This window comes from Lethenteron reissneri, chromosome 65 (genome assembly GCF_015708825.2).
Source record: "Lethenteron reissneri isolate LAM-NWPU_2019-01 chromosome 65, ASM1570882v1, whole genome shotgun sequence".
Classification (NCBI taxonomy): Eukaryota; Metazoa; Chordata; class Hyperoartia; order Petromyzontiformes; family Petromyzontidae; genus Lethenteron; species Lethenteron reissneri.
In genome coordinates, this window is record NC_083843.1 from 9,835,352 (window position 1) to 9,857,000 (window position 21,649).

The following is a 21,649-nucleotide window of genomic DNA, read 5'->3' on the forward strand; positions in this document are numbered from 1 at the left end:
TCATTCTCTGTTAGGTCTTCCTCTCTTTCCTGTTCCTTCCATTTATCTGAACAACAGACGTTACATTTTCCTGCTGTTGTCTATCCCACAATGTACAAATAGTGACAGTTTCCTTCTCATAGCTGCCTGCAATAGGTCTTCTTCTGTGCAACCTTGTTTCTTGCGTCTATGTTGTTTAGTCTTTGAGTCCAGCTTAGATGCAGTATCATTCTGTTGCAATACATTTCGGGTGTCAATACCTTATCTTTTTCAGTCTTTTTCAATCTTAAAGTCTCGCAGGAATACAAAGCTGTGCTGAAAACGCATGTTCTTTTGGCATACCTAGCAGGGGTTACCAAAAATATTTCCAAAATCTTAAACAAACACAAGATCCAGGTTCGTTTCACAACAGTACGCAAAAATCGTGATTTGATCCAAACTGTAAAGGATGTGATTCCTGATATGCAATGCCAGGTTGTCTACAAACTGAGTTGTGGCTGCGGCATCAGTTACATTGGGGAAATAAAACGACATGTCTCGGACCGTGTTCGCGAACACAAAGCAGATCTGATACATGGTAGGACCAATACCTCTGCTGTTGCTGATCATTGTTTTAACGCAGTGGGCTCACACGAAATTGACTTTTCCAAGACGAAGGTACTCTGCAAACCCACCGGCTATTTTCAGAGATTTGTTCATGAAGCCATCCCGATATATAAACACGGACACAACTTCAACCGAGAAGATGGGCACAAACTGAGCAATCATTGGAAGGACGTTATTAACCAGGTAAAGTCTTAACTGACAGTGATGTTTCCATCCTGCCTGCCTATGTCAGCTGTTATTTCCGACTCTCTGTGTGTCTTTCTCTCGCTCTCTCTCTCTCTCTCTCTGTGCATCTCTCTCCGTTCTCTACTCCAGTGACCCGGGTGCTGCTGCGGGGTCGACTTTCTGCCCCGCCTCCTTCCCCCCCCCCCCCCCCCCCCCACTTCTCTCTCCCCCCTTACTGCCGAGGCCTATATAACCTCGTGCCATGGCAGGTCTCTCGCCTACTTCACTATACACTACACTATACAGTACACTACACACTACACTATACACTACACTATACACTACACTACTATACACTACACTACTATACACTACATTACTATACACTACACTATACACTATACACTACACTATACACTACACTATACACTACACACCACTACTATACACTACACTATACACTACACTATACACCACTACTATACACTACACTATACACTACACTATACACTACACTATACACTACACTATACACCACTACTATACACTACACTATAAACTAAACTATACACTACACTATACACTACACTATACACTACACTATACACTACACTATACACTACACTACACACTACACTATACACTACACTGCTATACACTACACTATAAACTACACTATACACTACACTATACACCACTACTGTACACTACACTATACACTACACTATACACTACCCCCCTACTGCTGAGGCCTATATGACCTCGTGCCACGGCAGATCTCTCGCCTACTTTAGCAGTTTTTTCTTGCCGTGGCTGTCCCACCTGATGACGATTGTTTGTGTTGTGATCGAAACGTGGTGATCTATTATTTTTATACATACGTGACTTTACCGAAAGATCCAAAGAGTATAGTACATATAGCTTGAATATGTTTGGTACATATTGAGTCATGCATATGATTGCGATCGTTCAGCTGATGTATATATTAACCTATTTCGATGACGTATGCGTATGTCATCGGTTTTTCGTGAGATTCCATTCTGATGACATTACGTGTACAAAGCACATATCTCAAGATCGTCGAGGAACCAGAGGCAAGCGGGAAAGCATCAGTCAGGTGGTGATTAGCTGGCTTCACCAACGATTACCAAATCTATAATATAGGTTTTCTTTGGGTTATATCGCGTAAATATATAAATGTGTCAATAAACCTGCCACCACCTGACACAGCCAATTAGTAAGGTTTGTCACGTGAATAGAACATGCTAATTTGTTAATAGTACAGCACACCTGTGTGTTGAAAAGCAAAGCCAAGCCACAACATTTACAATCTGAGTACGACGTATCACCAGTAATTACAACTAGCTTCATCATTTATATATTTACGTGTTCTAACCCCCCATACATGTGTTATGGATGATATTGGTCGTGAAAGCCTACGTGTTAAACTTATTACCAAATCTCTGCGCTCCTCTATATATATTAAGATGTCTTTAAATTTCGAGTTAAAGCTTTCGTAACTGCAGGGATTTATCTTCTTGGTTCTTTCGGTAAAGTCACGTAGAATGGAAATAATAAAATAATAAAAATACTACATAATAACTATTTGATTTAAAGCTTTCGTGACTGCAGGGATTCATTTTCTTGGTTCTTTTGGTAAAGTCACGTAGAATGGAAATAATAAAATAATAAAAATACAACATAATAACATTTCGATTTAAAGCTTTCGTGACTGCAGGGATTCATCTTCTTGGTTCTTTCGGTAAAGTCACGTAGAATGGAAATAATAAAATAATAATAAAACATTTAAAAATAAAATAACATAATAAAATAATAATATTAAATAATATAATAAAGTATTATTTTATTATGTTAATTATTTTATTATTTCCATTCTACGTAACTTTACCGAAAGAACCAAGAAGAAGATGTCTTTAGTCAATGAATGTTTGCCTGTGTGAATGTGGGAATAAATTGGAGGACCCGGAGAAAACCTGCGCCTGAAACGGCGCTACACTCTACGCCATACAGAAGGGACAGAAGATTTTAGTCCACTCTTTGCTGTACGGGGTTCTCCTGGCAGAGCCAACCTGTTTAACACGTGGCAGGCTTTCGCGACCAATGTTATTCATAATCAACGTTTTTGGGTTTAGATCGCGTTATTTATAAATGTGTCGTAACCCTCCACCACCCGACACGGCCAATCAGTAAAAATGTGTCACGTTGACAAAGACAAATAGTTCACTGCTTTAGCCCACCGGTGTGTTGAAGCCACAACATTTACAATTTGAGTACGACGTTTCGCTGGTAATTGCATCCAGCATCATCGGGCAATTCGCCAGAATGGTGAGGCTCTGCTGTGTCTCCCGTTCTTATATATGGCAGCAGCAGAGTGACGTCATCATTAACTCATTAACTCATCAGGTGCAAAGATTCAAGGGGGGAGTGATTGTAATTATATACTAGATTAGTAATCAGGCTATTGTTACGATGCAACCTGAGTAAGGCACCTCCTCGGCTCCTTCGGGAAGTGGGCTTCACAACATTCGAGGGGTCCCACCAACCCTCGGCTCCACAGTGCGGGATTACAGGCCACGTGCATAGTCACTACTGATATCACGATGTCAAACTGCCACCGCCCAGCCACATAGAGACTAGGAAACTCACCCACCACATGAGCCCATACATCCCAGTACAGTAAACTGATGTTCAGATTTAACGTTTTTATTCATCACCACACACACATTGACCCTTGACCCACAATAAAATGTGATTCCAAATCACAGGTAACCCAGAACACAATCAAGTCTATGTATATTTTCGCGATCTAACCAAGAAACCTTTATTATTGAAAATATTGGTCGCGGAAGCCTACGTGTTAAAGTCGATTTGTTTAACCAGGTGAGAACTCAAGAGACCAGGATGAGTGTCGGTTGTAAGAGTGATTGTTGCTGCATTCGCTGCTTCTACTGCTGATGGTGATGATTCTGTTGCTGCTGGAAATGCTTACATTATTTTTTATGCTGTTGGTACTACTCCTGACGCTTACGATGATGATGCTAATGATGGAGCTACCGCTGCTGATGCTGTAGGTCCTGTTGCTGTTACTAATTCTGCTGCAGATGACACTTCTGCTGATGCTGATGATGATCGAGTTGAATTTGAGTTCAACGAGGTGAGAACTCAGGAGATCAGGATGAGTCTCATTGACAAAATTGACCTGGGTCACAAAAATGAAAAAAGCAAAACAAGTCAAACCGACGCTAGCAATGCAGCAATCAGAAAGCTCACACACAGCCCAAAGCACAATGCAATTAGCGTTTACACAATTATTTCAACTGGTACAATATAATCAATGTCTCAAATCATCTAAGCGATGCTAAACAGTTTGAGACTCGAGGTTGGGTTCACACCGGATTGGTGTCTCACGTTAAGGAGGGACGCCGTTGTGGCTCGGATATGTTAACTCCCTCGCTTGGTATGAAGAAGGTCGTGGGTTGGATTACGACCCTGAAAGCTGCTGTATATTTTGAGTTTACATTTTCTCTATCCCTGTAATAACACACAGTGTCTTTATGTTATTAATGCGTGTTGAGACAATATTAGTCGTGTCGTATTGTAAGGTAGATCCTCACTCTAGATATATATCAGGCGCTTAATAACTTTAACCCACTTCAAAGTCAAAACACAGTTCCCATTGTTGTCAGCAGAAGCGTTATCCCATACATTGAAGGTTGTGGCTTCAGGTCCATAAGTCTGACAGCAGATAATTAAAATATTAATCGAAACAAAACTTTACGAATAATATTGGTGGCGAAAGACCTCCTACTACTATTATGTGTTAAATGGCTACTCTCTCTCTCTATGCCCTGTAAAATAAAACTAGTTTGGGTGGGGGGAGGAGGGGGAGGAGGGGGTCACTCGACCCCTGGTTATAACAAAAATGTTTTAGCCAAGCGACGCTCAGCACACACCACGAGTAGTCCCCCCTAGTGATGCCATCCCATTCCCACCGCGGGTTTATCGCCCAACGAGCGAGTGACCGCGAGGGGACGGCGCGCGTCACTCCGTAGCGTCACGTGACGCGTGTTCCCAGCACGCCCGCGGTGGAGCTCCGCCCTCTCGGCGTTGAGCGCCACGCGGCGCGCGGTGCGAGGGATGATGACGTCAGAGAGAAGCTTGGCTCCCCCTGCCCTCCCCCACCAGTGAGCTAACCACTGCACCACCGCTCCACCCCACACTCGCACATGGCTCTCTATACACTAAAGACAAAGACACAAACACTTTTTGTATCTGTGTGTATATGTGTGTGTGTATCTGTGTGAGTCTGTGTGTATGTGTGCATCTGTGTGTATGTGAGTGTGTCTGTGTGTATGTGAGTGTGTGTCTATCTGTGTGTGTCTATGTAGCCTTAACAGACTGTTGGGGAAAGGGCTGTTCGTAGCAAGTAGCAGCACACGAGGGGGGTGGGTGGCCAGCACCAAAACAAAGACACAGACACAAAGACACAGTAACAAACACACACACACAGACAAAGGCATACAGACCAACCCACGAACCCAAAGAAAATTATCCTCCGTATAGCCTTAACAGACTGTAGGGGCAAGTGCAGTTTGCGAGGAGCACCTATGAAGGCCGGCACTGTGGCAAACGAGGGAGTGGGTGGCCAGCACCACGCCCAGACACACACAAATACAAAGACACAATAGCAACGACACACAGAAAGGAAAACACACACCAACCCACTCACCCAAAGACAAAGATCCCCATATAGCCTTAAAATACTGTTGGGGCAAGTGCTGTTAGCCACCACCTATGAAGGCCGCCACAGCACACGAGGGGGTGGGTGGCCAGAACCACGCCCGACCGTCTTTGTCTCCCCAGTGGCAATGTTTACACACCGTAGCAGGTTCTCATTTGAAGCTGAATCGACCTAGGGGAGACCCAAAACCGATTCAAATAATCGCTATCAATGTTGTTCGTAAACCGGTCATGGGCCTCCCCTAGGTCGACTCAGCCTCAAATGAGTCCCTGGTGCAGTGTGTAAACGTCACCACTGGGAAGACAAAGGCGGCCGGGCGTGGTGTTGGCCACCTACCCCCTCGAGTGCCGTGCCAGCCTTCATAGGTGCTTGCTAACAGCACTTGCCCCAACAGCCTGTTAAGGCTACACGGGGGTCTGTGTCTTTGTGTGCGTGAGTCTGTGCGTTGTGCCCGTTTCTCTGCGCTGCTCCTCTGCGCTGCTCACACTCCGTGCTCTCAGGACGCACGACTCAAATCCAGAATCCTCACTGAGCTACCAACAACATCACCCACCCACAGTGCGGGGTAGAGCGGTTGACTAAACGAGTGGTGGATGGAGTGCAACAGCTCCATGGAGTCGGCGCAGTAAAATGACAGCAGCCCCGCCTCCCAGTGCAGGTGACACCCGACTCTCCGGGGAGGATCCCTCACCGGCACTGAAGTCCAGACACCACCATGAATAATGCAGCAGCTGTTGTTATTTTTACATAAAACCCAGGATGAGTCGTTCTCTCCCAGCCTACACTTGTCACCACTCCCTTTCCGTGCGATCGTCTCGTATGCGACTCCAACCATACAGCCCCCCGCCGCTCCCCCCACGTCTACCTCCCAGTAGTGCTGACCGGACGAAAAGCTTTTGGAGCACAGGGCTTGGTAATAGACATCAAACCGGCATGGGTGGCGATCGGGGCGACCCCGGGAGACAGTGGTTCGCGTCACCATCCTGAGATCCAAAGAAATCTGGAGGTTGTTGTGGGCCGAGTTTGGGTCCAGAGTTGGTGAGCGTCCATCTGCAGTAACGACAATCACAGTAGCCGTGTAACAACAGCACAACTATAACAATAGCATTCGTGCACTACCACACGTACAATACAATAGAACAATTCATAATGAGAATTACTATACAATGTTATAATGCGAAGCTATCGGTGTGATAACATGTAATGGACACTTTTTCAATCCACTGCTGGATGAGGCCCTCCCTATACCATGCGGGTCGTGGGGGGATATTTGACCATACTTCACCACGCCGGTCACCGCGTGTTGGCGAAGGCAGGTGGCGTAGTTGGCGAGAGCACAGAAGTACAGTACAGATGTGTGTTTGTCTGACCGGCCATCTGCTGTCCGCCATGGAGCCCCACAGCCTATAGCACCTGCTATGCATAGTGGTGGCCGCCCATGCGAGCCCTACCAAGGCCCAACTCCTGCTGGGCTTTGTGTGATAGTGTAGTGATGTACACCCGTGTGTGTGTGATAGTGTAGTTATGTACACTCGTGTGTGTGTGATAGTGTAATGGGAATCCCTCAGCCTGGAAAACATTATGGGACAAAGTGGGGATGACCCTTCTGAGGCTGCGGTGCCTCAAATATTGGAGGAGGAAGTCACCCCCTGTGAGTGGCTGGCTGAGGTGCCATCTGTTGAGGATATACTGAAGGCGATCCAGAGTCTGAGACCAGGAAAGGCACCAGGCAGAGATGATCTTCCAAGCGAAATGCTGAGGGAGGGTGGTGTTTGTGCGAAGACTGCCCTACATGACATCATAACAAAAGTCTGGGCCACTGGATGGGTTCTGAAAGGATTGGAAGGATGCCCTGGTGGTCCCCCTCTTTAAGAAGGGGGACCGCACAGACTGTAACAACTACAGGGGCATCTCACTCCTCAGTGTGCCGGGAAAAGTCCTGGAAAGGATTATTCATATTCAAAGGATTATTCAACATCGCCTTGCTAGGTACGCTGAGGAAAGGCTTGCGGAGCCCCAATGCGGTTTCAGGAAAGGGCGGTCCTGCACAGATGCCATATTTTTTCTCCGTCTGCGACAGCAGAGGTATAGGGAATTCCAACAAGACCTACATCTCTGCTTCATTGACCTGGTCAAGGCCTATGATAACATCAGTAGGCCTGGGCTCTGGGTTGTTTTTCATGCTTTCGGAGTCCCTGACCCTCTGCTGACGCTCATTAAGGACCTTCATGATGATGAGCAGGCCCGGGTAAAACTACGTGGCCGGGGGTCTGAGCCATTCACTGTACACCTTGGGGTGCGACAGGGATGTCCTCTGGCTCCAACACTATTTAACATCTATTTCGACCACGTAGTTTGTGAAGCCTTCAGTCGCAGTACCGGAGGAATTTCGATCTAGTTAATGCCTCGGTGCGGTCAAGGGATGGCTCCCTATTAGTCAACCACGTTATGTATGCCGACGATCTGGTAATTGCAGCTCATTCAGAGGAGGAGTTAGAGGCGCTGCTGCTGAAACTGGAGTGTGCCACTAAGAGGTGGGGCCTTACCATCAGCCCCACAACAACGTAGCACCTGCCTTTGTATTTTCAACCATCGGGCACTCCACCCCCACAACTCCCATTCGGTGATGGGCAGTTGTGGAGAGAGTGGAGAGTTTCCCATACCTGGGCAGTGTACTCATGTCCGGCTCTGGTTTAACAGCAGAGGTCTCACTCGGAATCAGTCGAGCGGCATTATCTTTTCATCGGTTGCGCAACGCTGTGTGGAAGCTATCTGGTCTGTCGCTCCGCACGAAGCTTCGGGTCTTCTTGGCAATAGTCATTCCCTCCCTTCTCTACGCTTGCGAAACGTCGACCCCCCTAATTGAACACTTTCGCCGGTTAGAAACATTTAGGCTGGCCTGCCTACGATCAATCCTGGGTTTAACCAGGCTGGATTGCGTGAGCTCGCAAATCCTCGAAAGATCTGGACAAAGTCCCATCGGTGAGCACCTCCGGCATGCAAGGCTGCGTTGGCTGGGCCATGTAGCCAGCATTCCCAATCACCGCATGCCCAAACAGGTTTTGTTCGGCCTGATCGAGGGGGCTAAACGGGCGCGGTACGGGCTCGAGAAGAGATGGAGTGACGTGGTACAGGAGGACGTGGAGCTGAGTGGACTTGCCGATGACTACATTTGGGGGCTGATTCATGAATGTGATTTACAGTATAATCGTAAATCTCGAAAAAAGTCTCACTTCTAAATCTATTGTAGTAATTTTTTTATTACTTTCCAATAAATACATGTTAATTTTGATTCATACGTTGTTTATTTCTGACTTTATGTGACCGTAAAGACACAAATTCGCCCGTTTCCTCATTGAAAATAGGTAAATTTCTAAATATCACTGTCCTGGAATAATAAACATGTTTATACTTATAAGTAAATACGAAATAACACTTACTACCCAGGAACAAAAATTGTGTTACATAGTGTAATTAATCCTAAGAATATCAGCCATTAGTTTGTCTGTGTGTCAAAGGCTCGCAAACAGAATTCCAATAGCATCCTCACTCAATTATACACACGTGTAGTGTTAATAGAGCTCATGTAATAGTGTTCTGTGTGTGTTCTATATATTAATGTGTAGATATATTGATATATGTTTTATAGCAATTTACCTTTTTTCCTACAAAGTGATTTACACGGTCAACCAAGGTTAAACATTGGTCTGGCTGTCTCGTATACATCTGAATGTTAACGCATAATCCTAAAGGTGCCTTTGATTCTAGGAGCTTTAGGCATTAACACTGGACTCTACGAATCCTAACTATGGCTGAGTCTGGATATCGCAGCCTCAAGTACTAATAATGAATCATCAGAATCTCAGCAACAGTGTCTATGTGTAAAACACTCACACACACAGCATAGCAACAGCATCCTCATTCAATAATACATAAGTGTAGCGTTAATAGAGCTCATGTTATACTCCTTTACACTCGTGTGTGTGTTGTTCGTTAACGTAGAGGTATTGCAATACATGGGCAATAGGAATGTATCTGTATGTATGCACAGTGATGCACATGGTCAGCCACAGTAATAGCCCAGTCTGTATCTGTGAGTCTCGGGTATTAATATTGAACCCCAATAATCCTTACTGTGCCTTAGTAGGGATATAGCAGCCCCAAGCGTTATGAATGAATAATCAGAATCCGTAGGCTGCCTTAGTCTGGTTATAAGCCTACAGCATCAACAATGGACCCTATCCATCACAATGGTGATGTAGTATTTCTAGAGTCTATTGATGACATCGATCACAGAGAAGACTTATACTCATAGATTAATCTGCTACAATGGTTACTTTGGCCAACATCATTCCTCACTGGATAATACAGACGTGTAATATCAATGGAGCTCATGTAATAGTTAAATACACTCGTGTGTGTGTGTTCTATATATTATTGTCGAATTAATACATTACAGTCGTAATATTTATCTGTGCATGGCCGGTGTAGTGATAGACAAGATTCACCAAGGTTATGCCTTAATCTGGCTCTGTGAGCTTCAGCCATTAACTGGGGAAACTAAGAATTATAAAAGTGCTATAGTTTAGCTATCTGAGCATCAGGCTGTTAATATGAAGCCCAATAATCTCAAATGTGTATTAGTCTGGATGTATGATCCTTGGGTATTGACAATCAACCATAAACTTCCTAAAATTACATTGATCTCGTTTAAAAAGCCATAGGCATTATCATTCCACCGTAAAAATCCCACAGGCTGCATTTTTGCCCACAGTGCTGATGTCTGCAAGACGTACTAGGTACTCATTAAGGCTGAGTCGACCTAGGAGACGTCCAACATTGGTTCTGAATCCAGCCATGGCCGTGAATCACATGTAGATGACCATGTGTGTAGCTCAGTGCACAAACCATCCCATCTTCATTGAACATTCACTCTCGCTCACCCATACACCCATATACCTCCGATTAGCATGGTTGGCTACGTATGGTGTGAAAGAAGTTCAAGATACATGCATAAATACACTATTACAAAGGCAAAGATACCCCGTATATCCTTAACAGACCTTTGGGGAAGTGCTGTTAGCGAGCACCTTTGAAGAATGGCACGGCGGACGAGGGGGTGGATGGCCAGCACCACGCCTGGCCCCTTTTGTCTCCCTCATGTCTATGTTTAAATACTGCACCAGATACTCATTTGTATGTATGTTGAACCTCTTTCGCACTGCACATAGCCAACCGTGTATTTACGGCTGAGTTTACCTAGGGGTGGCCCAGGAACTGTTGAGATAATCGTGACTTGTGTTGGTCGTGAGCAGTAATCGAACTCCAGTGGCTGGATTTGTAGCACAGCATGCCAACTGCTAGACTACCACTTTCCATACACTCCATTTCATCGATACATACACACAGACACAATTACATACGCAATAACATACATGCACACGTGGGAAGAGTCCGTGTTACTCACACATTAACGGCAGCAAGTTGATCAGAGCTCGCTGCTGTGCGCTGATCGTGGCAATGTCTTCTTTGCTGGGAGATGAGTGTGGAGCTTCCTTCTGAGTGCCTCTCCTATGACACCACAACCAGAAGTGACTCACACAGCCCGTGTTTTACACATCATCATGATGCATAGCATAATCACAAAGCATTATCGCACATAGCATCATCACATGCAGCATCACCACACACAGCCAGTGCCCTATAAATCAGCGGTCCCCAACCTTTTTGGCACCAGGGACCGGTTTCGTGAAAGACAATTTTTTCACGGATCGGGGGGGGGGGGGGGTGGGGGTTGGGGGGGGGTTTCGGGATGATTCGAGCGCATTGCATTTATTGTGCACTTTATTTCTAGACAGTGACACACGAAGTGTGTTGCTTATGTCCAGTCCACTCCATAATCTCGTTTTGGTTGCTGTCAATGCAGAAAACCCTGCTTCAAAAAGATAGGATGTTGGAAATGGAAGCAGGCTTTTCAGTGCTTTTGTGGTAATCTCAGGATTTTCCGCCTTGTCTTTAATCCAGAATGTATGGAGATTTGAAGTTGTCTCTAACATACTTTTAAGGTCACCGTCATTTGCGATCGAAAGCAGTTGATCCTCTTCTAGCACGGACAAAGTCGATTCACCTGGCTTATTCACAAATGGGTCGCAGATCCATTCCTTCCCAGTTTGGGGGTTTTTTGTGGTTGGGAAGTAATGCTCAAATTCTTTTGAAAGCTGAGATAGGTGATCATGCACCAGCTGGGAGAAAAAATGTCCTGGTTCAGTCTCTTTCAAAATCTCTGCTAATGTTTGAAACATGTCAAAAGTCCCAATGTTCATTCGTTGCCCCCATAATTCCAGTTTGGCTTTGAATGCAGCCAGTTTATCTGCCGACTTGAACACAGTTGTCATTCTCCCATGAAGTGACAGATTGACTTCGTTGAGCAGGTTGAATGTCACGTAAGTAAGTTTTGCAACCCATTTTGTGTCACTGAAATGTGCTACCAGTGGTGACTGTTTTTCTAAAATAAATCTCTGGAGCAGCTCTCATAACTCAAAAACTCTGGCCAGTGATTTACCTTTAGAAAGCCATCTCACTTCTGTGTATAAGAAAAGACGTGTGTGCTCTGAGTCCATCTCCTCACAGAGCTGCGCGAACAGACGTAAGTTAAGGGCATGCACTTTAATGTGGTTGATAATTTTAATCACATCCTGCAAAATGTTGTTAAGTTCAGGTGACATTTTTCGGCTAGCCAGAATTTCTCTATGGATGACACAGTGCGTAGACTGACATTCAGAAGCGACCTCCTTGACTCGAGTAGTGAAACCAGAAAGCCGTCCAGTCATGGCAGCTGCTCCATCCGTGCATATACCGACACAAAATGACCAATTCAGTTTTCCTGATTTGTAATCATTCAAAGACTTGAATAGTTCTGCAGCTGTGGTGTTGGTTGGCAACAAAAGTGCACATAACATATCCTCATGCACATCCTCCTGAAAAATATATCGCACAAAAACAAGCATTGTTGCCTTGTTGTCAACATCGGTAGACTCGTCAACCTGGATTGCGTACCACGGTGACTCATTAATCCTCTCTAACAATTGTGCCTCAATACCCTCTGCTAATTCATCAATTCGTCTAGTTATGGTGCTAGCCGAAAGAGGAACACGTACCACCTTTTGAACTGCAGTTCATGGCAAATATCCTTAGCAGCAGGCAGGATCAACTCTTCACCAATAGTAAGGACTTCTTGGCTTTAGCAATGCGGTTAGCCACAAAGAATGATGCTCTCAGTGCAGACACATTGATGAAGTGGTGGCCTTCAATAATTGCTTCTGTTCCTCGTGTTCACGTTTTTTTCTTTTGAAAAACTCTAAAGGCTTATCTTTTAATGCAGGGTGCTTGGTCTCCATGTGGCGAAGCAGTTTTGAAGGTTTCATGGCTTTGTGGGATAGCCGGTCACCACATATTATACAAAGCAGGCTTGAAGAATGTGAATCACCTGTTGCAATGAACCCGTAATTTAAGTAGGACTCTTGCTATTTTCTTTTAAATGCAGCTTTCTTTTTTTTTGGCAGCTTTCTTTTTTGTTGGCGGTCTTAGAGTCTTCTCCTGTCTCATTATTGGGTCTTTATCCCTTTTCAAAGATTATCTCCCACGACATTTGTTTTTTACTCATTTTGCCTAGGGTTAGCTTGTGTGCTTACCAAACACTGTGACTGAGACAAGTGCGCAGTGCGGGAAAGAGGCGCGGACGGAAGTGGTAAATAAAATAATGGGCGGGCCAGGCGTGGACTAAAATAAGTGTCGGATTTTGACTTCTCATAAGGAGCGCACAACCTAGATCCCTCGCATGCGCAGTTGACAGTAGGGTTCGCGCTCCTATGAGAATCTAATGCCACCGTTGATCTGACAGGAGGTGGAGCTCAGACGGTAATGTGAGCAATGGGGAGCGGCTGTAAATATAGATGAAGTTTCATTCGCTCACCCACCGCTCACCTCCTGCTGTGCGGCCTGGTTCCTAACAGGCCACGGACCGCTACCGGTCCGTGGCCTGTACCGGTCCGTGGCTCGAGGGTTGGGGACCCCTGCTATAAAGCATCATCACACACAGCATCATCATCACACACGGCATCATCACACACAGAATAATCGCACACATCATCATCGCACACAGCATCATCAAAAATAATAATCACACAGCATCATCACAGACAGCATCATAACACAAAGCATCATCACACGCAGCATCATTACACACAGCATAATCACACAAAGCATCATCACACACAGCATCATCACAGCCAATGCCTTACACAGCATCATTACACACAGCATTATTACACTCATCATCATCACACAGCCGATGTCCCACACATGGCGTCACCCCGTGTGTTATTCTGAGTTCATGAGTCCATACCGGTTTTTCTCCTTCAGGTGAACCTGCAGGAGTCAGACACAGGACAGTGGGCGCGAGTCAGTTCCCCTCCAGCCACGTTAACCACACGGTGATTGGTAGACGCGATGAGCTGGGCTGCGCTCATCCATTCACATATCCCAGTGTTGTTGGTTGTAATCAAGACAAAGCCGTTGAGTCATTAGGACTTGATGGTTCTCATCAGCAAGTTGTGGCCTCGAACCGTTGCCATGGGCAATAGGCATAAATTGCACTCGAAATCGAGTGGTAGTGATTGTGAACCAACATTCCAAATAATTATCCACCCAAAGCATTGCGTTACCTTTTTCATTAGTTTAGAAATTTTGGGACGATTTTTGGGCCCAAAAACGGAAAACGAGGCCCGACTTTCATAAGATATTTGAGCCCAATAGTCGGTAATATACATGTATAATGTACATACATAACGTACTTGGTTAACTGTGAATAACCCAACGAATAATAAAGATACATTGTAATTTATATGTATGTGTAGTGACATCGCGGATGTCACTGTATGGTCTTGGCCCTAGAGGGGCACGGCGTGTGATGTACTCACATCGCAAACATCACGTATGTAGCAGCATCGTGCATGTCACTGAGCAATGCCAGCTCTAGCAAGGGACAGCGTGCGATGCACCGTCATTGCGGACACTGTCGTATATGTAGGCCTTTTTCCAAAAAATGATATTAAGAATAATTCTGCCAAAATATTTTTTTGTAATAATAATCGATAAAAAAATGAAACAGCCTCAACCTCGCTACCTCCCACAAGCCACACCAAGCATCTGGAGGTCATAAAGAGCCATTAAATAATAAACTCCGGGGCAAAGAGGTCTTAACGACGATCTGGGAAATCTCCAGATTGTCAAAGGACCGCATGACACGACCGACGGACGTTTTGGACGTTTTACAAACATCTCCAGACACAGAGCAGGGGCAAACGGACATTACAACTGGAATTTTTTTTAATACGGTAAAAGTTCAAAGCTTGGCTATAATAATAAGTCGACATTATAGATAGCATAAGTGAAAATGTAGTTAAAATGTAGTTATATCTCCAACCTCAGGATATCAGGATATCAAAATATAACTCGGGAATAAAACACCGATCTCTCCCTGGTGACACGGACTGAGAACAAAGCTTAGCAAAACCCTCGGAATCGCGGTGGTAACAACGATGGCACATTACAAATCTTGGTTAAACATACAACAAATAATAATTAGGAGGAATTAGACCTAGAGTAACCCAAAAGAGATACAAGGAAATAGGTCAAACACACAAGACCAGATAATATGTATTCCACGGAATCAGAGCCTCCCCGGCCGCCTTTGTCTTCCAACAATTTGACACAACACAGGGTGCAATCAATTACGTATGAAGGGAGGGCCTCTCCTGAGATAGCGGACACCACGAAGGCTGAAAGGGGGGGGGAGTTGCAAACCAAAACATAAACTGTGATGGAATGCAGCAAGTCAGGGGTCACCAAGGGGAGAGGGGGGGACCAAACAGATGCCCCTTGTTTTTGTTTTGCCTCTTTATATGTAACTTTACCAAATTAACCAAAGTACATGAGTTCCTGCAATCACGAAAGCTTAAGTCCAAACTTAGCTATATCTCCAACACATGGTTACAACACATGGTAGCAATAATATACATATGAAGGGAGGGTGCCTCCCCTTTGAGATAACAAACGCCACGAAGGCAGGGGGGGGCGGAATGCAAACCAAAACATGAACATAGTATGGAAAGCAGCCAGTCAAAGGTCAAAAGGTGGGGGAGGGCAACCAGGCGACTACGGCCACGGGAGTAGAACGAGACAGAGCATCTGTTTATTTTTCTCTCGCAAGAGACGCGCAGAGAGGGGAGAGAATTTCACATGTAAACAGATCATGAAACTTAGTTGCTGCGAGTGGCAGGCTCTGGGAATCTGCCTCCGTGATAGGCACATCAGGAGGGAGCTGCATCAGCAAAAGCCACAAGTCTATGAAGTCAACGCAAAGAGTTGAGTCTTGCTGCAGAAAGCTCCGGGGCTGGGCCCTGCAATCGACCAAGGATGGCGAGGCTTGCCGAGTAGCGAAGTGTCACCGAGTACGAGGTCAGCACTGACAGATGAAGTATCGCTCAAAGTTTATTCTACATTGAGTGCCAGCTCCCACCCAGCAGCGGCACGATCAAGGAGAGAGCAAGAAAAAAAGAGAGAGAAAGAGTGACGAGCAACGACAAGCAATCAACCTGGAGAAAGGACGGAAAGCGCCAAGAATCGACCAAGCGAGCATCAGAGGACTAGCAGCAGCGGACGAGTTGCGAGTGCAATCGTGCACCGCCAGAGAGCACGGAGCAGGAGAGAGCGCGCAACCAGCGCAACCATGCAAGAGTGTCGGCCCCGTCGACGAGCTGCGAGTGCAATTGTGCATTGCCAGAGAGCACTGAGCAAGTATGCCAGCCCCGGCGACCTGCGGACGAGTGGCGAGCGCGATCAAGCACCTTCAAAGACAAGCGTCGTGCCGACTGAGCTCATTCAGCAGTGGACAAGCAGCTGCAGCTGCCGCCGAAAGGGAGCGCTGCGTGTATGACACTCCCACACACACACACGACTCATCGCACAGCAGGGAACAAAGTAATTTTGGGTACAAGTAACGCCCAACCTCGACGTCTGCTTAACGCAAAGAGATGAGCAAGGAGACAACCCACACACACATAACGCACATATTGGGACTAATAAGAGTACTCTAAAGTTCTACTCGTGTTTCAAAAAGGGTAGCAAATGTATTGAAGCCGTAGCCAATTGATAAGCATTTGCTAGACAGACAGGCACACTTCCGCACAACATTGTTCCAAGACATTTCGTTAATTGCATAATCTTACTAATGAATTAATTGATAACTACCTATTTTTCCGCATATAGCCCGCATACAGCCCGCATACGCATGTAACCCGCAGACGCATATACCTTCCAAAAATAGCGTTAAATTTCAGACAGCTCGCACCTCCATATACCCCGCATGCATTCATAACTTTAACGTCGTTACCACAGCTTAATTCCATCATGTTAATACAAAGTTTACATTTGCAATGCATTCCACTATCAATTGTTAACATTAAAATCATAACGTGCACATAGAAAACAAACTAACCGGAAACGAGTGAACTTAAAACATTAAATAAGTAATAAAAATACATATCCAATAAATAACACATAACTGGTAGATAAGTAAGTACAGTTTTAGCACTGGTAGATTGCGCACTGCGCAGACAATAGCGGCACTACAGTAACACAGTTGCCTCGCCCCCAACCCCACATCTCTCTCTCCCCCCAGCTGCCCTAACCCCCCACCTCTCTCTCCCGCCAGCTCTCCCGCCAGCTCTCCCGTCACCACCACAGACCTTGCTCTGCCCCACCCCCCAACCCCCACCTCTCTCTCCCCCGAGCTCTCCCGTCGCCAGTAGACAAAGTGCGCCCACTTCAAACATTGTCCTTTCATTGTACAAACAATTCGAAGTGAGTGGTTTATTCAGCAGTGCTTTAGTCAAAGGTAAGTGTTGTATAGTGGATAGTCCTACCATGAAAAAATGTCACACGTGTAAAATATTTTTAAGATAGCCTCCATATACCCGCAGGGTCTTGTTTTGTTTGTAAAAATTGGTATACCCCGCGGGTTATGCGGGAAAATATGGTACTCTTGCTTTAGGCACATGTTTGTATGAATATTGTCACATTAATTTAAAAATTTTAATTTGTAAGGACTTTTTCCCATCGCCGTGCATGCTCGCTTTACTCTGAGGAATTAACCGCTTGTTCTGTTACCCAGTTTAAGAAACGTGATTATTGAGGTTTACATGTACAGATCAATGAGGAGGATATCTCCAAGAGGACTGTGTTGACATTCCTGGTAGCAGATTAAAGTTCCTTAACACAGAAGTCTGAGTGGTGCCTTCCTAAGTTCATGCATAATAATGTTCATTATAAGAACTGTATCGTGCGGTGAGATCTGAATTTTGAGACCTGACATAAACACTAAAACATAATTAGTAAAAGTGAGAATAATTGTATTATCCCGATTGATAATACGACCCTAGACAACGAAGCCGAGCTTAATCAGCATACTTACATCACACTTGCATAACTTCATACAATTAATTGTATTATCCCGATTGATAATACAACCCGAGACAACGAGGAAAGCCTAATTATCGTAATTGCACACATTAGCATACTTGCATAACCTAATGCAATTACACCTTCCCAATTAACATAAATGTATTTGGATAATCACATAAATTAGCATAAATTCGGATAATTACACATTTATCGATTTTCATTAAATTTTTATTTTTTTCAATTAATTTTTCAAGATCCAGCATATACAACAACACCCCGTAGGTTTGGTTTAGTACCAGCCCTAGTGACGGCTTGGTGAGCGCTGGGATAGCGCAGTGGCACCACGCATGGCGGGGGCTAAGGGGTGGTCACGTGTCCGGAGAAAGTTGTTTCAAGAAGAGTCGAGAGAGAAACAGAGCTCTCTCGAAGGTGGGCGAGGCCAAGGGTAGAGCCGGCCCCGACCCGGGAGCATATAAATCGGGTCCCCACAGGGACCGGGTTCAGCATTGCTACCGTCATCTGAATATCTACGTCCTACGTCAAGAAGAGTCTCCAACACGTGGTCCGGGACCTGATTGGCTCACAGTGATGACTTCACATTTATTCTTCTAAGACCAAAACAGGCGAATTTCTCCACAATTCTGACTGTCACCTGATGAGGCTGGTTGTAATTACCGGCAAAACGTTGTACTCCAATTGTAAATGTTATGGGTTTCCTTTCGAACACACTGGTGTGCTGAACTTGTTGGTAATTGGCATGCTATCTTTACGTGACAAATCTAATTGGCTGTGTCGGGTGGTGGCGGGTTTAACGACATTTATATTTATGCAATCGAACCCGAAAAAACACTCTACTAATGGTGAACACTTGTTGAAGCATACCATCTCCGGATTGGTTTAAACTTTTCGAGACTGATAAAAAACAAATGCCCGCGGCTTTCCTGATGTTAAAATCCCTTCTGTTTGTTTACATGAATAATCAAAATCTAGCGGTAAGTAGCTTAAATCTGTATATTACAGGACCATGTTGTTATATGTTGTAGTGCCAACGTTTGCATACATTACCAACTCATTATTAACTCGAGAAATTTGTGTGTTAATTGTTTATTGATTCTTTGGAAATTCAGTGGTAATTTATATTTTTACTAGAATATACAAAATCAAGTTGGTGGACTTGTTTCCACCTTTAAATTTTGAACTTATGGGCCATAGATGTATTGACAATGCAAGTTATTCTGCTTTTGTGATACCTCGAATGTGCCACCTTGCTAAATGTACAGGCAGTTCTCGACTTACAAACACCCGACATACGGACCAGCTTACATTCATTATATATATTTTTACATCGACGTCAAACGCGAACTTAATCACGGAACAATGTTTGATAATTGTTTTTTTACCCTTGTATCTGGCAACAAAACTGACACCTTTTTACAAGGAGTCATGTTTGCATAGACCGCAATACCTGCAGTCATAATACAAACAAAAGACATAACTCTGATAATATGCACTGTCCTTGAAGTTTATTGGTCCACACCCGAGACAACTTTCCTTAGAGCCTAGTCTCACATGGGTTGGACCAGATGACGCCAAAAGGCGCACATGTGAGACTAGGCTCTAAGGAAAGCTGTCTTGGGTGTGGACCAATCAACTTCAAGGACAGTGCATATTATCAGAGTTATGTCTTTTGTTTGTATTATGACTGCAGGTATTGCGGTCTATGCAAACATGACTCCTTGTAAAAAGGTGTCAGTTTTGTTGCCAGATACAAGGGTAAACAACCAATTATCATATTTTTACTGGCAAATGAGGTTCCCATAGTGGAACAATGTTTCTTCAGCGGAGCGATCATCCGCGAGATGTAATGAGTCAGCCTCGTGCTTGCAGTGTGTGTGCGTGTGTACAAGTTAGTGTGGAGGGAGTAGTAGTGCAATGGTAAGCGCACTGCGTTACCAACCCGCCGATACGAGTTCGATTCCCGTTCATGACCAGCACCAGTGACAATTATCTGAATGGGTCCTGGGCCTCCCCTATGTCGACTCAGTCTCAAACGAGTAACTGGTTCGGTGCATAAACATCACCACTGCCGAGCCAACAGTGGTCAATCGTGGCCAGGTGGGGTGATGCCCACTCACCCCCTCGTGTGCGGTGACGGCCTTCATAGACGGTGCTCTCCAACAGTCTGTTAAGGCTATATGGGACGTGTGTCTGTGCGTGCACGCGTGCCCCATGTGATTGTGTTTCTGTAGTTTCCGTGTGGGTGTCTGTTTGCGTGTCGTTGTCTTGTGTGCGTGTGTGCCTGGCATGTGTGTGTGTTCAATTATAGTGACTCATTGTGCCTTTTTCAACAAGCAAAACTTATGAACTGTTGGACTTACATGCCTGGTAACGAGTTGTGTTTGTAAGTCGAGTACTACCCTGGCTCTGTGAGCGCTGTACCTGCAGGAACGTGAGCGAGTCCCTCTCCTCCTGCAAAGTGCGCAGGTGCGTGGCTGCTGCCTGGAGGTCGCTGATCTCGCGCTCGTAATGAGCGATGTTCTCCTCGATCCGGGACAGCAGCTCGCGCCCCTTCACATCCACGCGATCCAGAGCTGCCCTCTCGTCCTCATCCAGCATCGCCCTCATGCGGTTGAACTCGCCTGAGATATGAGCCTTTGTCTGGACCATGCAATCCTGCAAGGGTGTGCGACGGATGCTATCAATTCATATTAAATGCTATAAATACCAAAGTCACATTGTTTTCTGGCTACTCCAAACCTAGTTTGCCCTGCCTCCACATTATGTCTCTGCACTCACATCTCATAGAACAGGTCGAAAACTTTTAAGTATCTCGATCCTTCATATCCATAATATGGTTAGTAAGATAAAAAATAAAATTGGATTCCTCTGCGGAAATAAACACAACATAAAGTGAAACTATTAAAATGTAAATCGAAACCAAATTGTCTATACGGTCCCATTATATGACCTAAGATGCATTCCTAAAACAAATGTACAGACCCAAAACATAATAAAAAAACATCTTTCAATAGAACTGAGATATTTTGTACACAAATATGGAAAACCATTTAAAATCACTCCGAGCTCAGACTGCACACTTCAGTTGCTGTACCTGGACCCAACCCTTTGCTGTAACATTTTGCATTTCCATGATGGGTTTTTTTATTCACTCGATCGAACAAAAACGGCCACTGCATCACACAATTTCAGGTGGACTTCTGCGGCCGTCTGGAACGGTCTTCCTTCCAATATTAGAAAGCCGCTGGAGCTATGCACTTTTACATCATCTAAATTGAAAACTCATTTCTGTAGAACTGCTTTTTGTGTTAAGTTTGTTGTCTTTCCCCCGCACCTCCGATTAGTACGATTCACCTCGCGCTCCTCTGTTCTCTAACCATTAATTACCCATTTTTTGGTGCAATACGCCTGTTGTTTATTTTGTTAAGGTTACTAATGTTTGTTTTTAATTAGTTTTTTTTCTTTCTGTAGCTCTGATGCATTATTTTCAGATGTTGTATGTCCCTCCCTAACTATAAACTTGATATTGTTTTTGTTCTATGCTGATGCATCAAGGATTTACCTTGTATATTAACTGGGTAACTGGCTAAATGGATT

The 21,649-nt window shown here is 44.8% G+C and overlaps 1 protein-coding gene across 1 annotated transcript in view; it reads right to left on the reverse strand.

Moving 5' to 3' along the window:
* Positions 1 to 5,630: 5,630 nt before the first annotated feature.
* The window catches only part of LOC133359542 (tripartite motif-containing protein 14-like), a 28,935-nt gene continuing 12,916 nt past the window's right edge, over positions 5,631 to 21,649 (reverse strand). The window contains exons 3-6 of the mRNA XM_061577982.1: positions 20,474 to 20,707; positions 13,917 to 13,939; positions 10,980 to 11,083; positions 5,631 to 6,562 (exon numbers count right to left, since the gene is read on the reverse strand). Of these exons, the coding sequence (XP_061433966.1) occupies positions 6,009 to 6,562; positions 10,980 to 11,083; positions 13,917 to 13,939; positions 20,474 to 20,707 (915 nt within the window). The 3' untranslated portion in view covers positions 5,631 to 6,008. The remainder of the gene's footprint in view (positions 6,563 to 10,979; positions 11,084 to 13,916; positions 13,940 to 20,473; positions 20,708 to 21,649) is intronic.